At 61.7% G+C, this 17,678-nt stretch overlaps 1 protein-coding gene across 2 annotated transcripts; it reads left to right on the top strand.

The window, feature by feature from the left end:
- The first annotated feature begins 211 nt into the window (after nt 1–211).
- On the top strand, nt 212–8,881 carry TLE5 (TLE family member 5, transcriptional modulator). 2 transcript variants are annotated; one of them, XM_075723728.1, is made up of 7 exons: nt 212–243; nt 683–780; nt 2,225–2,288; nt 4,677–4,721; nt 6,318–6,380; nt 7,892–7,966; nt 8,660–8,881. In XM_075723728.1, the coding sequence occupies exons 1-7, from the start codon at nt 217–219 to the stop codon at nt 8,879–8,881; spliced, it is 594 nt and encodes a 197-aa protein (XP_075579843.1). In that variant the 5' UTR covers nt 212–216. The 2 variants fall into 2 exon arrangements, with proteins under 2 accessions (XP_075579843.1, XP_075579844.1); XM_075723729.1 differs by having other exon boundaries at nt 8,663–8,881.
- Nucleotides 8,882–17,678: the final 8,797 nt, after the last annotated feature.

The raw sequence follows: 17,678 nt of genomic DNA on the forward strand, positions 1-17,678 counted from the left end.
CCGGAGCCGCAGCCGCCATTAGACAATAGGCGCCGGCGGCGGGGCGGCGGGAGCGGCGCGGGGCGAGCGGCGCGGCCGGGGCGGGGCGGCCGCGGGGCCGGGGCGGCCGGGCCCGGCGCGGACAAAAGGCGGCGGCGGCGGGGGGAGCGGGCGGCGGGAGCGGGCGGCGGCCCCGGTACCGGGCCGCTCCGTGCGGGGGCCGAGCCGCAGCCTGACATGATGTTTCCACAAAGCCGGCACTCGGTACGGCGCGGCCGGGGCCGGGGCGGCGGCGGCGAGGCCGCGGGGCGGGGCCGGGCACCGGGGGGGGGCGGCGGGGGCCAGGGCCCGGCGCGGGGACCGCCCGCCCGGCCTCTCCCTCCCTGCGGCGGGGCCGGGCTGAGCGAGCGGGGCCGGCAGCGAGGGGCCGGGGGTCTCCCCGCCCCGCAGCCCCGGGCGGGCCGGTGCCGAGGGGCGGCGGGGGCCGGCGGCAGCGCCCGGGGGAGGGCCCGCGGGTGACCTTGGGCGCGTCCCGGGCCTGAGCCCGCCGGCCCTCGGGGCGCCCCGCCGGGCCCGGCCCGGGGCTCTGTCCCCGGTGCTCGGCGAGGCGTCCCGGCTCCGCCCGGGGGGGCTGCGGGAGCGGCGCGGGTGGGACGGGCGGGCGGCCGCCCCCGGCGCCCAGCGCTCTCTCCTCTTGTTCAAGGGCTCCTCTCACCTGCCGCAGCAGCTCAAGTTCACGACCTCCGACTCCTGCGACCGCATCAAGGACGAGTTCCAGCTCCTGCAGGCCCAGTACCACAGGTACGTGCTCCCCGGTGCCGCCGGGCCCGGATCCGCCTGGCAGGCGGCGGCACGACGCTCCGCTGCTTCTGCTTTGTCGCTTTGCTGCGCGGAACGCCGAGGAGGGGAGCCGGGCACGTAGCTTGGGTCACCCTTGGCTGGAGGAGGACCTAAGGCAGGGGATTAGTCGCGTCCGCTTGGGAGCCCAGCAAGGAGAACGTGCGTCTTCCCTCTCCGGCCGAGGTCTTTCCTCTGAGCGCCGCTCGGCCAGGACCGCGCGGAGGCTTGCCAGGCCTCCTGCGTCTTGCTGGGAGTTTTCCTCGGTTCTTCTCGCTGGCTGCCATTCTTGGACGGCGAATGCTGCATGGAGCGCTTAAATCCAAAAGCTTCCGCTTTTCTGCGGCTGTGTGTGGAAATACTTCTGCTGACCCGAAAGCTGGCTTGTGACGGGCTGTCGCTTTGTGCGTGGTGCGTGTCTGAAATAAACGTGAAGCTCTTGGGTTAAACCGACTGGGTAATGCCCTCTGCCGCGGCCCGGCAGGCTGCGAGGCGCCGGTTGCGGCGCGTGCCTCGGTGCCGTGCGGCTGCAACTTCCCCCGGCCTGGGCTCTGCCGGGCGGCTGGGTCGCAGGTTTGCGGTGGTGTCGTTCTGGCAGGAGCAGGCAGAAAAAGCGCTGGGAAATGGCTATTTCCCGGTGTCCCCGTGTCTCTGGCAGTGCCGCCGAGGGAGTAGGGGAGCCCGAGAAGCGTGCCTGCTGGAAGGCAGGCTGTTCCCCCCATTCCACCCCCTTGGACTTAATCTGCTCAAGAAGAAGCAGGTTTTGTGTAGGTGAAGCTGTTTCTTGTTTGAAACATAAAACCGCAGCACATGCCGTCTGCAGTTGCTCGGCTGGTGAGTTGGAGTCTCATAAAACACTGGGAGCAGCAGCACTTTCTCTGAAGGGTGTGAAGAACCTAGGGGAGAGGAAAAAAAAAATCCTTTCTTCTGGTGCTGCACTTGGGCCTCCCCCCCACCATCCAGAAATGGATCTGGCGTTGGTTTTGAAGTTGTATTGGAGCATCTCTTGGGTGCTGCAGGCAGGCGGGTGCTGGAAGCCGTCCCCAGCTGCCAGCGATCAGCCGAGGAAAGGCAAACCCCTCCCTGGGCAGCCATCTCTGCTTCTGCCCAGCTTTCTGCTTCCCACCAGAAGGATTTGCCGGGGGGAGGTCGGTGTCCGGCCGGTGGATAGACGTGCGCTGCCGCTTCTGAGCGCGTGCTGGTGGGACCGCGGCTGGGAAGGTGGGAACGGGCTGTGCTGCGGTCGCCGCTATACCGGCACGGCGTGGCCCGGCGTCGATCGCCCCTGGGAGCCCGGTGTCCGAGAAGCCAGCCTGGCCAGGATGGGGCCGTGCAGGAAGCAGCTGCTCCGTGGCGATCAACTCTCACCTCCTCTTTGTGGTTTTCTTACTGTTTTCTGGCTTTTCAGCTTGAAGTTGGAATGTGACAAACTAGCCAGTGAGAAATCGGAGATGCAGCGTCACTACGTCATGGTAAGGACCGGCCCTGGCAGCCGAGAGCGTGTGGGTGGTGTGGGTGGGGACCTCGGGGGTGAGCAGGTGCCTGTGCCTGGGTTTTGCTGGCACGGAGCCTTCGCCCCGTGGAGCAGCAGCTCTCTAGGCAAGCTTGGCATTGGCTTTTCTGCAAGCGGGACTTCTTTATATTTTGTGTTGTCTGCATGTAGTGGATTGTCGGAACGCAGGGAAGTGGCAGTGAATTGTTGGACGTAGAAAACTGATGGGCCCAGTGGCTGAGTGCTTGATGGGGGGTGATGGGGTCCTTGGCCTTGCCACTGGCTGCTCAACCTTACTCCCCGTGCCCTGGGGGAAGTCACGGCTCTTACGCACCCGAGAAGGAGCTGCGAGGTGCTGGTGTGCAGGCGGCTGGGGACTCTGGGAGAGTCATGGCCAGTGAAAGACAAAGCAGCGCTCTGAGAGGTCGTGAAGCTGGGAAACCCCACAAGCCTGGCGGGAGCTGGAAGCAGAAACCAGCTGCTGTGCGAGAACTAATCCCTCTGCGGCTTCTCATGACCCCGGCAGCCTTGCGGAGCCGCGGTGCAAAGTGCTAGCGCGTCTCACCGGTGCGCGTGTCCCAGCACAAAGCGTGCAAATCCCAGGGCAGTGCCTGGCAAAGGCATGAGGCGTGGGCAGCAGGCTTAGCCCTAACTCTCTAAAGAGAAATCCACCAGGAAACAGCCGTGTTCTCGTAGGCAGGGCGATGGTTTGCCTGCCAGGTAATGCCTCTGCCTTCCCACATGTGGAAGAGCCCTCGTAGCAGAGGGGAGGGTGCCAGGCAAGGCTGTGGTCTGCTCCTTTCCTATCAAGGAGTTAACAGGAGGTTGTGATACTCTCCATAAAGATGAGGTGGTGCCTGCTTGCCAGCTGCTGCACCTGCCCTGGAAGGAAGAGATAAGATGTAGAAATTAATATAGCAGCTCTTCAGAGGAGAGTTAGGACTCTCAGACCAGAAATGACGGAGCTGGCCCCTCCATCCTCCTGGACTGCCCATGCGTCCAGACCGCGAGGCTGTGGGGAGCAAGGAGTGCTTGGGGCTGGGGCCAAGGAGAAGAGGTCACAGCTTTCCTTGTATATTAATGGGGAAGCCTGCCCTGTTCTCCCTGATAAATGATTGCTTCCTGGGCTTTGCAGCCTGCATGGAGACTCTCATCTCCAGGTGTGGCTGAGATATGTATTTTTTTTTTCCCCCCTTAATGCTGACAGTCACCAGAATTGGTTCAGGTTACCGGCAGCGGCAGAGGGGAAGGGCTGTTGCTCATTGTGCAGCACTCGAGGCTTTGCAGGCACAGCAGCTCCTGCCTCGTCTGCGTGGCTGAGCTGGAGTCGCGCTGAGCTGCTGTCGCTCCCCTCCACAGCAAGTCAGAGGAAGCAAAGAGGAGGGTTTCTGTGAATGTGCAAAGCTGCTACAGCTGCTCCGATTTTTTTAATAAGTCACAATTAGCAGCTTGGGGGTCGGGCTCCTGCTTCCTGCTCGGTCTTCAGAATGCAAAGAAGCCTCGAGAGCCAGCAGTGGTGTGAGAGCAGGCTGAGATCATGGCGATACCAAGCTGGGCGCTTCTCAGACTTGTGGCGTCGGTACCAAAATGCCAGTGATCTTCTCCTTGAATTAAATGAGCGCAGATGTGGATTTTTCTTTCCCTTCGGAAGAAGCAGGATTGCAGCCTGAGGGAGGAGATTTCTAAACTCTCAAACATCAGCCTTAAAACAGCTTCTTCCAGGGGTCAGGAATTAGCTTCTCCTGCCAATAGATTTCTCTGTTGCTGCTGTGCAGGGGTTTTCTGGGTGGGTTTTTTTGTGTGGTGGGGTTTTTTTTTTCCACACAGCTTCTTCCCAAACAGCTGTAACTGCGTGCAGCTGGATGTGTTACTTGCTAGATGAAGCCCAGTTGTGATCTCTTCCATTTGCTGCTGAAGCAGCCATGTGGGCTTTAGGATGTTGGCCAGGCAAAGCTTGTAGAGTCAGGCTGCCTCTCGTTTGGCCACAGATGTGGAAGGCTGTGGTGCCCTGAGCCTTTTTCCAGGTTTGAAGCAGCATCGCTCACTCTCGCCCTGGTGCAGACTGAACGGTGTCTGTGAGGGGTGTCGCATGGGGCCCGGGTGGCGAGTGCCCGGGTCTCTGGAGCAGGGTGGGCAGGGAGCGCCTGGGCTCCGTGCTTCTGCCCTGGACCTGGAGAGGGTCTCTGTCCCTGTTTGCCTCCTTTATTTCCTAGGGCCGGCCTCTTCTCTCCTTCCATCCTTGCCCAGCCTTTGTAGAAGACCTTGCTAGGAAAGCAGTAGTAGTTCCCAGCGCTGCTGTATGGAGCCTCTTTACCTGGTGGAGACTTGACTTACAATTTCTTTTGTTCTCTTCTCCCCCGCTCTACAGTATTACGAGATGTCCTACGGGCTGAATATTGAAATGCACAAACAGGTAGGGGGAAGGCATTTCCAAGCGCTGTAATTCCTGTGGAGGGTGGGTTGTCTGCCGTGCTTTGCCCTCTGTCACTTCAGTGGTATTTCGGGAACTAGAAATGCCATGAGCTTGTAAAATGTCAGAGCTGCCTTCGAAATGCAGGGACCCCCCCACCTCTCAGGATCACAGTGCCGGACTGAGGGCTCCCACCCCAGGCTGCAGGCGTGCTCTGGTTCTCCCCAGGGCCTGAACAGATATTTAAGCACCGGACAAGGCAGCGCAGGCAGGGTGTGGAGCTGCGGCTCAGAGTTAATCAGCAGACATGAGCCCGGGGTGGAGGGCAGGAGATGACCTCGGATCCCTCCCAAACCTCCCCTCGGGCCCTGGGTGGGTTCCTGGCACTGCTGCCTTCCCTGGTGCCCGGGCAGGCTTGTGATTACCCCGGCGTGAAAAAAGCCTTTGGCTCCCGCCGGGCTCTTGCTGCCGTCAGGCCAGAGAGCACTTCTCTTGGGCTGCGGTTAGGTAATGTGACAGCAGACCTTCTAAGAAAGCCTCCTTGTGATGGAAACTCTGCTGCAGCCTGGATAAGTTTGTTCATTACCCTCACTGGTGGTTAAGTTGTTAATTATCCCCAGTGGCTAATTACCTGTGCTGTTAACAACATGAGCCTCTTCTGAGGCTGACTCTATCTGGCTTTGGCTTCCAGTCACAGTCATCTGTGTGTCGTGGCTCAGTTATAAGCTGCTTAGCACAATTCTGCTGCCCACAAAGGCGCTTGGTGCCTCTCATCCCATCGCCCTCGTCGGTCAGCTCACGAGACTGGCTTCCCTGGGAAAACCTGCGTCGTGGTGCAGGATCTGAGCCACGAAACCTCACCGCTGCCCCATGAACTGTCTGCCAGCCTAGTCCGCTCCCCCATGGTGCTGGTGGTTTCCGTGCTTCCCCTTGGCTGGTTTTGGTGCATGCCTAAACCCTTTGGCTCTGTATTGACTCCATTGGAAAGTGATTTGCTGGTAGCTTTACTCTTTCCCAGGAGGAAAGCGTTTAACACCCCAGAATTTACCACCTGCTTGTATGAGGCTAGTGAAGAAGCTGTCCAGTCCCTGTGGTCTCCCCGAATAGCCCCAGCCCTGCAGCTTGGCTGCGGGGAGGCTGGCAGCGGGCAGACACTTGCCTTTGGGGAGGGGGAGGCCGAGCAGCCGGCCCTGCGGGGCAGAGCGGGGGGCTCTGTGGCGGCAGCACGCGTGTCTGTGTCTGCGTGGCAAATGTAATTCACATCCCCACCTGGGTCTATAATAAGTTCCCTCTCTGGTTGCTCCCAGCTTCGTTAAATGAATATCGGAGACCTGGAGAGGGAAGAGAGTATTGAAAATCCGCTCTTTGTGGTCATTGGCATGGATTCATTTAACTACGTAGGGAGGGGCCGTGGGGGCAAGGTGACCCCCCCATGGCACCAGGACGCTGCCAGCATCTTTCCAGGGGCCGTGTGTTTCCTTAGGGGTGTTTGGGAACTCGGACCCTGCCTGGGGAGGGGGAAGGTGGGGCAGCCGCTGCTGAGGGTGGTCGGTCCCCAGCTGCCTGATGCCTTTCCCCTCTGTTCTTCCCACCTTCTAGGCGGAAATCGTCAAGAGGCTAAATGGGATTTGTGCGCAGGTTCTGCCCTACCTTTCGCAAGAGGTGAGTCCTCCGGCTCGGCCTCGGCTCTGGGGTGCCTTGGCAGGGGGGAGCGGAGGCCTTGGTCCTGCCGTGGGGCAGCAAGGCGCCGTGGCCCTCCCGCACGGGCAGCTCCTTGCCCCGGGTCTGGGCAACCCGGCCGCTCGCTGTCAGCCCCTGCGCAGGGACGAGCCCTCCGAGGCAGGTTTGGCCTGGGGGGGCCTTCGAGCAGCCCCCCAGGCGCTGTGCGGTGGCTGATGTGCCCGTCCGTCCCCTTTGTCGGCGGCTGCGGACAAAGACGGGCTCTGTTCTCTCCTGACCACGATTCCTGAGTCCTTGGCCACTTCTGCATGGGTGGTGGGAGCTTTGCGTGGCTAATTGGGGGAGGGGGGCTGCTATTAAAAAAAAAATACCTCCATATGGCTCCTCCTTGAGATCTGGTTCCTCTGCATCCTCATTAATTAATGCAGCTGATGGGCTCCTCCCACTCCCCTGAGAAATTAATTGGGAGGGCTTGGGAGTTGCTGCCCGAGGCAGGAGGAAGATGAAGCACCTCTAGTGCCGTATCTGTCCATCTCCCCACGCAACTCCGCAGAGGCTAAACTCCGCAGCTGTTTGCATGGCTGGTTTTTTGGTCGGGACTAGCTGTGGGATGGAGGCTGTGTTTCTTGGTCTGGGTTAGCTGTGGGGTTGGGGAATAGGCTGTGGTTTTTTTCCTACCCACCTGTTCTCGGGGAAGACAAAGTGGCTTGCTGATCAGATCAGAGCTGCCTAATACCTAAGCCACGACTAAACCTTTTGCATCTTCGTGCAACCCCTTCCCCCTCCCCAACTCTGTCCTGCTGCCAAGATGGAAAGAAAAATCCAATTGCTGGAGTGCAGTGGACAGGCCTGGTGTTTGGAGACCTTGTGCTCTCAGAGGAGCAAGTACAGTTGTCCTTTATTTTTTTTAAAGTATGTGATACAGCTGGTTTTCCTGCCTGTGTTTGGAGCAGCTGTGCTGGGCTCTTCCACCGCAGTATCTTCCAGCTGCTGCAGTTGGGACCCGGGATGTGTCCCAAGGAGCGGAGAGCTTCCCAAGAGCTTCTGATTTCAGGGCTTGGCTTGTTTGTTCAGGGGTCTCTTTTTGTGTTGGATCTGGGTAGGAGAGGGGAGGCGGGGTGAGAGGCATGGCCCACCTTGGGCCCTTCTGGCCAAGGATCGCTGGGCCCGTGCAGAGCGGGACAAGGATGGGATTAAGAGGGGACGTGCTTAACCCTGTGGTGAGGAACTGGAATGAGATGAGCGTGCCTCCTTCCCTGCTCCTCGCTACCGTGGGCCTCAATGGCATCAGGTCCTTGTCACAAATGAAGTGCATGCAGGTGTCTGCAGCTGCGGGGTTAGCCAGCCCGCCTCCGTGCCCTGACATCGCGGTGCTAGCAGCTGCGATAATGGACGTGTGTGTGCGCGTGTCGGACCCAGCAGGGCTGGGTCCCTGTTCTCCTTCCCTGTGATGCTAGAAATGACCCTGAATTCCTCCGTTCTCTCCACGCCAGCATCAGCAGCAAGTCCTGGGAGCCATTGAACGAGCCAAGCAGGTTACGGCGCCAGAACTGAACTCCATCATCCGTGTACGTGATGCATGTTTCGTTTGGGTTCAGAGGGATGGGAATCTGTGCCTTTGGCCTTTGAGACAGAGCTGGGCAGGGGAGTCGTGAGCCGGGGATGTGCCCTGCGTGCTGGGAGCAGGCTGTTTCGCGTGCAGGGCTGCAGCCGTGCTGGGGTGAGGCTGCGAGTGCTGGGCTGGCCCTGCTGCCGTGGGGCTGGTTTTGTCCAGACTTGTTATGACATGGGCACGGGTCTGCAGGGGAGCGCGGGTTCCTGCTCTGTCCCAGCAGGGTGCAAGGAGAGGAGCTTTGGTTTTGAGCAGGAACCACAGCGGCTCCTTGACACGAAAACACCATCTGTTGTTGGTCAAGGTCGGGAGGGCTTTAACCGCATCCTTGGAGCGTGCCAGAGTCTGAGGCCAGATGTCCTGTGGGCTAGGGGCTGTGTGTCGTGCTGGGGACACGCTATTGAGTCTTCTCTCGAGGCTGTCGCAGTCCAGGGACTCTAGAATATCTTTTTTTTTTTTTTTCTTTCTTTCTCTCTTTCTTGTTCCCCCCCGAGGCCACGGTGCTTTCCAGGACCCTGAGGTCCCTGGTTTAAGCTCGGCTGTTGGCACAGTCCGTCTGGGCAGCCCAGGCCCTCAGGCTGGGGTCCAAGTGCACTCAAAATGACAATATCCCTCTCTTGTCTTCCTGTCTGTCCATCGTTCTCTACAGCAGCAGCTTCAAGCTCACCAGCTGTCGCAGCTCCAAGCCCTCGCTCTGCCTCTGACTCCGCTCCCCGTGGGTCTCCAGCCCCCGTCCCTCCCCGCTGTCAGCGCTGGCACCGGGCTCCTCTCGCTCTCGGCCTTGGGCTCCCAGGCTCACCTCTCCAAGGAGGACAAGAACGGCCATGACGGGGATGCCCACCAAGATGACGACGGGGAGAAATCGGATTAGAGTGAACGGGGGGCCGGGGGGAGGGGGCTGTCGGGGGGGTGGGGGGGGCGGGTTAACGCAAGATGCAGTATCTCTCTCCAGTTGCTGCGCAGCAGAATCGCGGGGGCTTGTGTTTGGTGGCAGCTTGCCAGGCCTGTTCCCACCGGGCAGCAGCGCCTGGGGGATGCCCCCACCGCCATCCCGGCGGACGGGCTGCTCCGCAGCAATGCAAGCGCCGTAGCAGTAACCGTGTGGCCGATCGTGCTCTCCCTGTGCCCAGCCTGGCGTCCCCGTCCCCGCTCCGTCACGGAGCCGAGCCAGAGCCTGGCTTGGGCTGCTCTGGGGCTCCTTGCCCCCCGGCTGTCCCGGCTCCTCGGTGCCGCGTGGCTCCCCCCTGCCCACCGCTCCCCCCTTGGTATTTAAAGATGCCCCTTGATCCTAACGTTTCTGCACAACTCCTTGCTGGGATCCCTGCCCCGAAACCATCTCCTCTCTCCCCGAGCGCTCTCGATCTCGTCGCATCGCCCTGGCTCTGTCCCCGTCCTCCCCGCGCCTCTCCTGCACTAATACCAGGCCGGCACCTTGCTGTTCTGCATGTATCTGTTCTGAACCAGTCCCGTGGCACTACGACGCGCTCCAGCCACCGGGGTTTCTCCTCGGCTGCTCCTTGGCCTTGGGCTGGATGAGGAGCCTCCGCCACCCGCTCCCCTTCGGCATAGCACCCGGCTTCGGGGGGCTCGGGCGGCTGGGCAGAGGGGCAGGCAGACTGAGAGCCTTTCCTGGTCCTCCCCCTCCCCGCGCCCCTGCCCCCACGTAGAGGATACAGCAGCTTTCTCTGTTCTTATCTCCGTGCGCTAGCGTGTCTTCTAAAAAACAAAAAAAAACAAAAAAAACCAAAAATGGAACAAAAAAAGAATAAAATTAAATAATAATCTGGTGTTTGTATATAGTCCTTTAGGAAGATCTTGTTTTGCTTTTTGTGTTTAATCACTTGACCTATAATAAGAGGAACTGAAAATGCTGTATCAAGGACGTACAAGCTGTGCCTTTCAAATAAAGAAATAAGAAGGTTGGTTAAAACTGTGACTTGCCGCCTGCTTTCTTGCTGCCTTTGGGATGACTTTAAAATACTTCCCCCTCTCTCTCCCGCCCTGCCAGGGAGGGGAATTGATGGGGGAGAACAGGTAGCTTTGCTGGCTAACCTGGGACTGTGCCTCAGTTTCCCCATGTGCTGCCGCAGCTCCCAGCAGGCTGCGGCGGGTGGCTGGAATTGCTGCCTTCCCTCCTCCCGGTGAGCGCGTCCCAGGCCATCCCTGCCTTACCCGGTGCCATGCGCTGCCTGTCCTGGGGCCCCCCTCTCTGGAGGGTTCTGGTTCTAGCTTCTCCTCCTCCTGCCTCCACAGCTGCTGGCAGAACGAGGACCATCTTTGCCGCCTGCATACCCACGCCGGAGCGTTGGCCGGAGCCCGGGCAAGGAGGGCATCCCCGAGCAAAGCGAAAACAAACCAGAGAGCGAGGTGAAAGGAGGTGGTGGGGAAAGGGACCGGACAATTCTGGCTGAAAAGCGAGGGCTGGAGCGAAGTGCCACCGAGGGCGATGGGCTCTCCGCTGGAGCAGGAGCAGCGTGGTTTGGTAGCGCATGGGAATGGTCCCTGTGGGCTGCCGCGGGTCTGTTCTGCGTGTGCATAATTAATTTTTCCTGTGGGTGCAGAGAATAAGCTGCTTCTGTGGCACTTGGCCCCTCTGGAAAATCTGGCCTGTGTTGCCCTGGGGCTGAGATTGCTGTAATGGAATTGGCTCTCAATAATTAGAGCTGTCCTCTGGCTTCAGAGCCTGCTCTGCCCTGATAACATCTTCCCTTCCATATCTCCCAGGCCAGCTGGAGTGGGAAAATTTCCTTCCCCTGGGAAGCAAGCTGTGTTGGGGGGGGGTGTCTTGGTGTCCCCGGCTGTGCACGGAGGTCAGAGGACTGTGCCACACAGATGGGGACCTCGGTGAAAGCCAGAAGGGGAGCAGCGGCCGCTGTGCCTCTGTCCTGCTGGTGCTGGGTAAAGACCAGCCCAAATGCCCGAGGGTGGGATTTATGGGATTTGCGGAACCGGCTCAGGCCTGGGGCTGGGTCTGGCTCCAGAGCGGTGCTGCTTTGGGCTGGGGCTGTGTCTGCTGCAGCAGGTCCAGGGTGGGAGAGGTTTGAGGAACGGCGCATGGCGCTGCGTGAGCGCCGGCTGGGGCTGCAGCTCCGCTCAGCCCCTTCCCCGGCGCTGCTGCTGCTGGGCTCCTTCTGATGGGGACCAGCCCGCTGCAAAGAGGCGACGGAGCGACTGGCGTGCGGCTCCGTCCCGTGTCCCACTGTCCCGGGGCCGGCCGGCCAGGCCTGGCACAGCTGTGCCGCGGCCTCAGATGGGTCACAGAGCCTGCGAGCAGCGCGAGGGCTCGACCATGCTCCCGTTATCTGCTGGCGACGCCTCGCCCGCAGGAGCCGGGGGACGGCTGGCTCCCGGCACCCGCTTGCAAGGGACCGGGTGGGTCTGCGGAGGAGCACGGCTCCGGTGGTGGCTGGGACTCTGCAGGGCTGCCTGGGGGTCTCAGCCCTGTCCCCCGCCAAACCGGGTGCCCTGGGCAGGGCCCGATGCTCCTGACGCAGCCGTCGCCACTGGCTGCTCGTCCGCCGCAGGGGCAGATCCAGAGCCCATGGCAAAAGCGGAGCTGCTGCTGCGTGGCGGGGGCTGGCCTGACCTCAGCACCCTTGGGGGGCCGGAGCGCCGGGCAGGCAGCTCCAGCGCCTGCGCCCCCCGCGCTGCACGGGGGCTGCTGGTCTGGAGCCGGCCGAAAGCCGACCGAGAGCTGCAGTCTGACCCCGTGGTCTTGCAGCTGCTCCGAGGCTCTGGCTGATGCTGAGCGAGCAGGTTTCGGATGTGAAAGGCCAACACAGCTTCGGGCCAGGGGCTGCTGCGATGCGACAGTTGCTAAAACCATCTCCGCTCTGTAAGTGCTGCTGAAAAGCCCACTGGGAGCACGCAGGCTGTGGGGAGGGCTGGAGCTTTTCAAGCGCTTTCACCTCGAGGTCACTGGTTCAAATTCAGCCTGGGGGTAGGGAGCACCGTAAGTGGATGTTGTTCCTGATGGATGTGCAAGGGAGGAGGATTTAGGAGAAATTGGTCTGGGGTGTTTTCAGGCTGGCGATTTCAGAGGAACAGACGTCCCTGTTGTTAGAGCTAATTAGCGGCCCCGGTTCGGTGGGCAAGGGGTCGAACAAACCGCGAGGCTGCCGGCTGAGCATCCTCGGCTGCCGGCAGCCTGGGTCCGGGGAGCCGCTCCTGACTGGGCTGATATCGCCTTGCTCCCTGCGGGAGACTAACCCACGGTAAAGTATAAAGACGGAGCTTTTGGGCTCTCCAAATCCCCTGCACCTCCCAGCAGATGCTGAGCTGAACCTCGTGCTCCGCTCCTGCTTCCCCCGGTGACCCATTCCTGAAGCGTGCTGGCTTCACGCCCAAAGCGTTTCTCTGGGTGGGGGGAGGCACCCTGATATCCTGTCCCACGGGCAAGCAGCGCTGCAGCTCCCCACGCTTCCAGCCTGGCCCTGTTTGCAACCCCTGGATTTGCTTCTGGATCTCCGAAGGCAGTCCTTTCAGAGGGCACCTTACCAGATTTGGCCTCAAATCTAACTGCATACCAAAATCTGCAAATCTAACCCATCCCAGCAGCAAAAGAAGGGTTAAAAACACCTCCCTCATGACTCTCCCAGTAGCTGCAGACTTGAGGAAACAGCTTCTCTCCTTCCAAACAGGCTGCTCTGCCTCGTAACCTCTCGTGACTGGGGCCGTGAGCCCCTCTCCTGGGCTCCCCGCTCTCGAGAAGCGGGCGATGCGGGGTCTCCAAAGCTCTGCTGCTCAGGGATGGTTTAAGACCGGCTCCCGGCAGAGAAACCCCTTCTCTTTGCGCGCAAGAGGTCGCGATGCAGGAGTGGAAGAGCGACCCAGGCAGGCGGGCTGAGCACCGGCTCTCCTGGCACCGGGATCCTTGGAAAAGCTCGGCAAAGCCCTGGCTCATTGAGGGGGGACGGAGAGCAACCTAGCGACGGCCACCGTGCACAGGCTTCAGCTGGGGCGGACGGAGTCCAGAGGGCGGGGGCAGGACCCATCCGTCAGCACCCTGTGCCCTGACCACAGAGCAGCACAGCATTTAGCCGAGGTTTGACATCAATTCCCACTTGCAGCTGCCCCGGGCTTGGCAAAACTCTGCTGTCTCACATCTCTTCCCCTTCCACCTGCCTGTCACTGGAGGGGTCATAAACCGGCATCTTTCCTCCTCCATGAGGCGAGCGGGTGCCAGTTTTGCAGTGGGCGAAGGAGGTTTCCACACCTGTTTGACTCTCGATCCATCCCCTTCAGCTTTTTTCCCCATAGGACACATCCCTGTCGCCTCTGTGGGCAGCAGCAGGAATCGCCTCCACCACATCCCCCTCCCGCTCCCACCCTCCTCATTTTTCAGCGCAGCTTTGCTTGAAACAATGGCACAGCCTGCAAGCCAGGAATGCTTTGCAGCGCGGTGGAGCAGGGCCTCCTTCCCAATTCATCACTAATGCAGGAACGCCAAGCCCTTCCTGGCTGCAGTGAGCACGAGATAAAAGCTAAAAGAGGCATCAATAATTAAAAACCACTCAAAGCCGGTAAGTGCAAACAGGAGCCAACATCCAGATCGAAGGCAGCGCCAGAGATGAGAATCTGGCAGCTGCTGGGTTGCTCTAAGGGCTCCCACTCCCTCTCGCAGGCGTCTCCCACCCCCAGCCCACAGCCCGGCGCTGACGGGGGGTCCCTGGCGCAGTGGGAGCCGTGCAGGGGCTGCGGGTGGGAGCGCGTCGGCTCTGCAACGTGTCCTGCACGGCAGGAGAGAACCCCCCCAGCTCCTGCGTGGGATTTGCCTTGCAGGTGCTCCGGGGACACGTGGCTTTAAAGAGCAGGTGACAGCGCTGGGGTCCCGGGGACGGGGACCTGTGGTTTGCTCCCAGGAGCGCGACTGGAGAATTGATTTCTAGTACAGATTTGGCTCAGCTCTTGCGGATTTGCTGCCAGTCCCTTCCCTCAGTTTCCCTTCTCATCTCATGCTCATTCCAGGACAGACTCCAGCCAGGATAAGGCTCCTGTTTGTGCCAGCTGCTGGTATAAACGCCCAGGGAAATTCACGGTGTGTGAGGGTGCCAGGAACGCGGCTCCGCTGAGTTCAAGGCTCCTCATTCAAGTATGCAAGTGAGAAGCTGAAAAGGGGATGGTTTGGCAACTTCACGGTCATCTTTGCTGCCTGCTTCCACAGGCCAGGCAAATTGTTTCGTTGAGTCCTGGTAGGGAAAATCTGAATCTTCTAAATGTGGTGACCCTGGTTCTGCCCCACCCCATAACGGCCCTACTGACCCAAAAATCCCACGTGCAAACCCACCACCACCTGACTGCCAAAAAGCCCACCCAGGGCTGAGCTTGCCCATGTGCTTAAACCCGATGGGCCCCGAACCTGCCTGGCCCTGGAGAGGGGGGTGCAGGGAAGCGGTCTGCAAAGAACGGGGCATCCCCAGCCGCTGCGAGGAGCCTGAGGCAGCACGGGGTCCCAGCCGTGCCCCCAGCTCCTTCCCCATCCCCGGCGGTCTCCTGCCAGGCCGGCAAATACACCTGCAAAACTGGACACGCAGCGGCTTTGCACTCCGAGAGCAAACTTTGCACTCCGAGAGCGACTGTCTCCCCTTGGACGGGAGATGCTTGTACGTGGCCCTTCACCACCGACCTGCCCGGTGCCTGCATTTGGAAGGGACGGAGCAAAGCAGAGCTGAGCAGGGCAGGCAGGAGGGGCACCTGGGATGGTCTCAGACCAGGGGCTGGAGGAGAGACTGCGCGTGCTGCCTTCGGCTGCCCCAAGAGCGGCGAGCCCTCGTCGCCCATAGGCATCTCTGAGAAACGTGACGGTCTCTGCCCTTGACCGTCTGCTCTGGAGATGTGCTGGGTGCGGGAGGCTGCGCAGAGGAGGCATGCGGGGCGAGAAATGACTCGACCCACGGCACAGAGTCGGGACGGAGCTGGGGCTGCCCTTCCCGGCGAGGGCAGGAGGCTGCGCGTTCCCGTGCCCCAGGCTGGCATTTGGGGAGGGAGCTGAAAGGTAAAATCATCAGGGTAATTCCAGAAGCAGCAACCTGTTTTGCTTGGATCTGGGTTCAAACGGCAAAACAGAGCTCCCGAGTGTCCCGAAGCCCGGGCTTGTTTGGTTTCTCTGCTGGTTATAAACAGAACTGCTGTTTACAGCACTCGCCTCTCGATCCTGGCGTGGATTTCAAACGCCCTCGTCCTTTGGGGCTCTTCCAAGCGCTGCCGCTACCAGGCACAAGTGCGTGGCTGCGGCGGGAAGCGGCTGGGCCCCTGGCTGAGCATCCTGCGGCCGCAGCCGGGGCTCAGCCCGGCTTTGCTGGCCCGTCTCGGCCGCGTCCCCTACCCTGCCCCTCACATCCCTGCGCCTGGAGAGGAGCGGGATCAGCTCCCCTTGCTGCTGCATCCAGAGGCCTGTGGCGCAAACGGTTAACTGCTGTTGTTTTCTCCCCAGTCCAAGCACAAGCTGAAGCAAATTAATCTCTGGGTTACAGGCTGTCCTGCTCCAGGGCCCACGTCAATCATTAATGGAGGGTGATGAAGACGCATGTGACATCCATCATTCCGGAGCTGCCTGTTCCAGGTTTACCTGTGTCACTCTCCAAGACAGGAGAGCAGGGAAACAGCCTAAGGAAAACCGGCAATTTTTGGTAAGGAGTTCTGAAAAATGCTGTAAAACATCTCAGTCTCTCCTTCCTTTGAAACACGATCTGAAATGTTTCCAGCTTTTGAAAAAACACTTTCCTAAAAAAAACACCAAATCCCCCAATGAGGCAAACAAACCGAAAATAAATTCTCTAAAGCTTTACATTTGGATTAAAATATGTATATTCGTATGTGCAGATATATGATATACACACACGCGCATATACAAAAGGAAGGTTTTTCAAGGGCTTTGGGGCCAAGGTGGTGGGCTAGTGGCCATCCCTGCGTTGCTGGATTTGCCCGGCAAACACCGGTGGCCAGGGAAGGCCAAGGGGAAGGGGCGGAGGCTGGACCGGGGCTGGGGGGTCGCTCAGGGACCATTGGGGGCTGGAGGGGCCCGAGCCCACCATCCTGCCCACTGCCACGGGAAGGGCCCCAGGCCCCGCAGGGCACGGAGGGGAGCAGGCAGCAGCTGCAGGCAGCGGCCGCAGGCAGCGGTCGCAGGCAGCGCTTGCAGGCAGAGGCCGCAGGCAGCAGTTGCAGGCAGAGGCCACAGGCAGCAGTTGCAGGCAGCGGTTGCAGGCAGCAGCTGCAGGCAGAGGCCGCAGGCAGCAGTTGCAGGCAGAGGCCACAGGCAGCAGTTGCAGGCAGCGGTTGCAGGCAGCAGCTGCAGGCAGAGGCCGCAGGCAGCAGTTGCAGGCAGAGGCCACAGGCAGCAGTTGCAGGCAGCGGTTGCAGGCAGCAGCTGCAGGCAGCGGTTGCAGGCAGCGGTTGCAGGCAGCAGCTGCAGGCAGCAGCTGCAGGCAGCCCAGGGGTGGCACAGGGCTGGGACAGGAGGGGAGAGCCTCTGGTGCCCACCGCCTTGCCCCCGCCCTGGCTGCTGCCAGCATGCAGCAAGTAAATAAGGCGATTAATAAAAGATGAGGATGAAATGTGAGGCATTAAATATTTAACCTTGTGCCTGCCTGCGCAGTGCCCAGGTACAGCTGGTTCCTGCAATATTTAAGGGTTGTTCCTCACTCTCCCTTTGCCACCCCAAATGCGGCGGCTTTACGGCAGGCTGGAGGGTGCCGGGGGACGAGGAGGGGTGGCGGGGGCCGGGCAGGGCCCCTCGGTGGGGCGGGAGGGGCTGCGGGGCACGGGGCCGGGCCGCGGACCGGCGGGGCTGGGGCAGGCCCAGCTTTTCTTTGCGCCCGCCCCTCGGCGGGGGCTGCCGCACGGGGCGGGACGGGCCCCGGCTCGGCCGAGCCCCGGTGAACGGCACGGCGACGCCCGAGAACCGTGCGGCGGGCTCGCAGCGGCGGCGGGTGCGGAGCTGCTGCGGCCCGGCCCCCGCTGCCGCTCTCCGGGAGCCGCCGGGAGCCCCGGCCCTGAGGCCGGGCGGGGGTTTCCTTCCTCCCCGCGGCGCCGGGGCTGCCCCCGCTCCCCCCCGGGCCCGCAGGGGAGGCCGAGCCCGGCGGCTGCGGCGGCTCCGGGCCCGTACGGGGCGCGACCCCCCCCCGCCCCGCGCCAGCCGCGGCCGCCCCACGTTACTTTGAGTGGCAGCCGGCGGCCGCCGCAAGGCCTTGTGGGCCGCGTAGTCCGCCCGCCCAGGCCGCCAGCGCCGGAAGCCCCGGCCGCCCGGCGGCTCTGGGCCGCGCCCGCCCGAGGGGAACCGGGCGCCGCTCCCTGGGCCCGCGGCGGGCAGCGGGTGGGGCGGGCCGGGCCCGGGCGGCCCGGGCGGGGCGCGGCGCAGCGAACGGCGAACTACAACTCCCAGCGTGCCCCGCGCCGCCACCGCTGGCGGCTCCTGCGGCCCGCTGGCTTCTCATTGGCTTTCCCGGGGTGTGGCGTCACGAACCCATGTGGGAACGGGGCAGGGCGATTGGCTGGCGCTCCCGCAGCGCCAGCCAATGGCAGGGGCGGCCACCGCCGCTGCGGGCCGTGAGGCTGGTTAAGGTGGAGCGGGGCGGCGGTGGCTGCTGCGGGCGGGGCTGCGCGGCCCCGGGGTCTCTCCCGCCCCGTCCCGTTCACGTCCCAGCCCGGCGGGGCAGCGCGGCCCGCCC

This window comes from Pelecanus crispus, chromosome 20 (assembly GCF_030463565.1).
Source record: "Pelecanus crispus isolate bPelCri1 chromosome 20, bPelCri1.pri, whole genome shotgun sequence".
Lineage (NCBI taxonomy): Eukaryota > Metazoa > Chordata > Aves > Pelecaniformes > Pelecanidae > Pelecanus > Pelecanus crispus.

Coding starts and splice junctions, on each gene's coding strand:
- TLE5 (XM_075723728.1), top strand. CDS start 217: ATGATGTTTCCACAAAGCCGGCACTCG. Junction 2,289..4,676: donor TGCAGCGTCACTACGTCATG/GTAAGGACCGGC, acceptor CCCGCTCTACAG/TATTACGAGATGTCCTACGG. Junction 6,381..7,891: donor TGCCCTACCTTTCGCAAGAG/GTGAGTCCTCCG, acceptor TCTCCACGCCAG/CATCAGCAGCAAGTCCTGGG.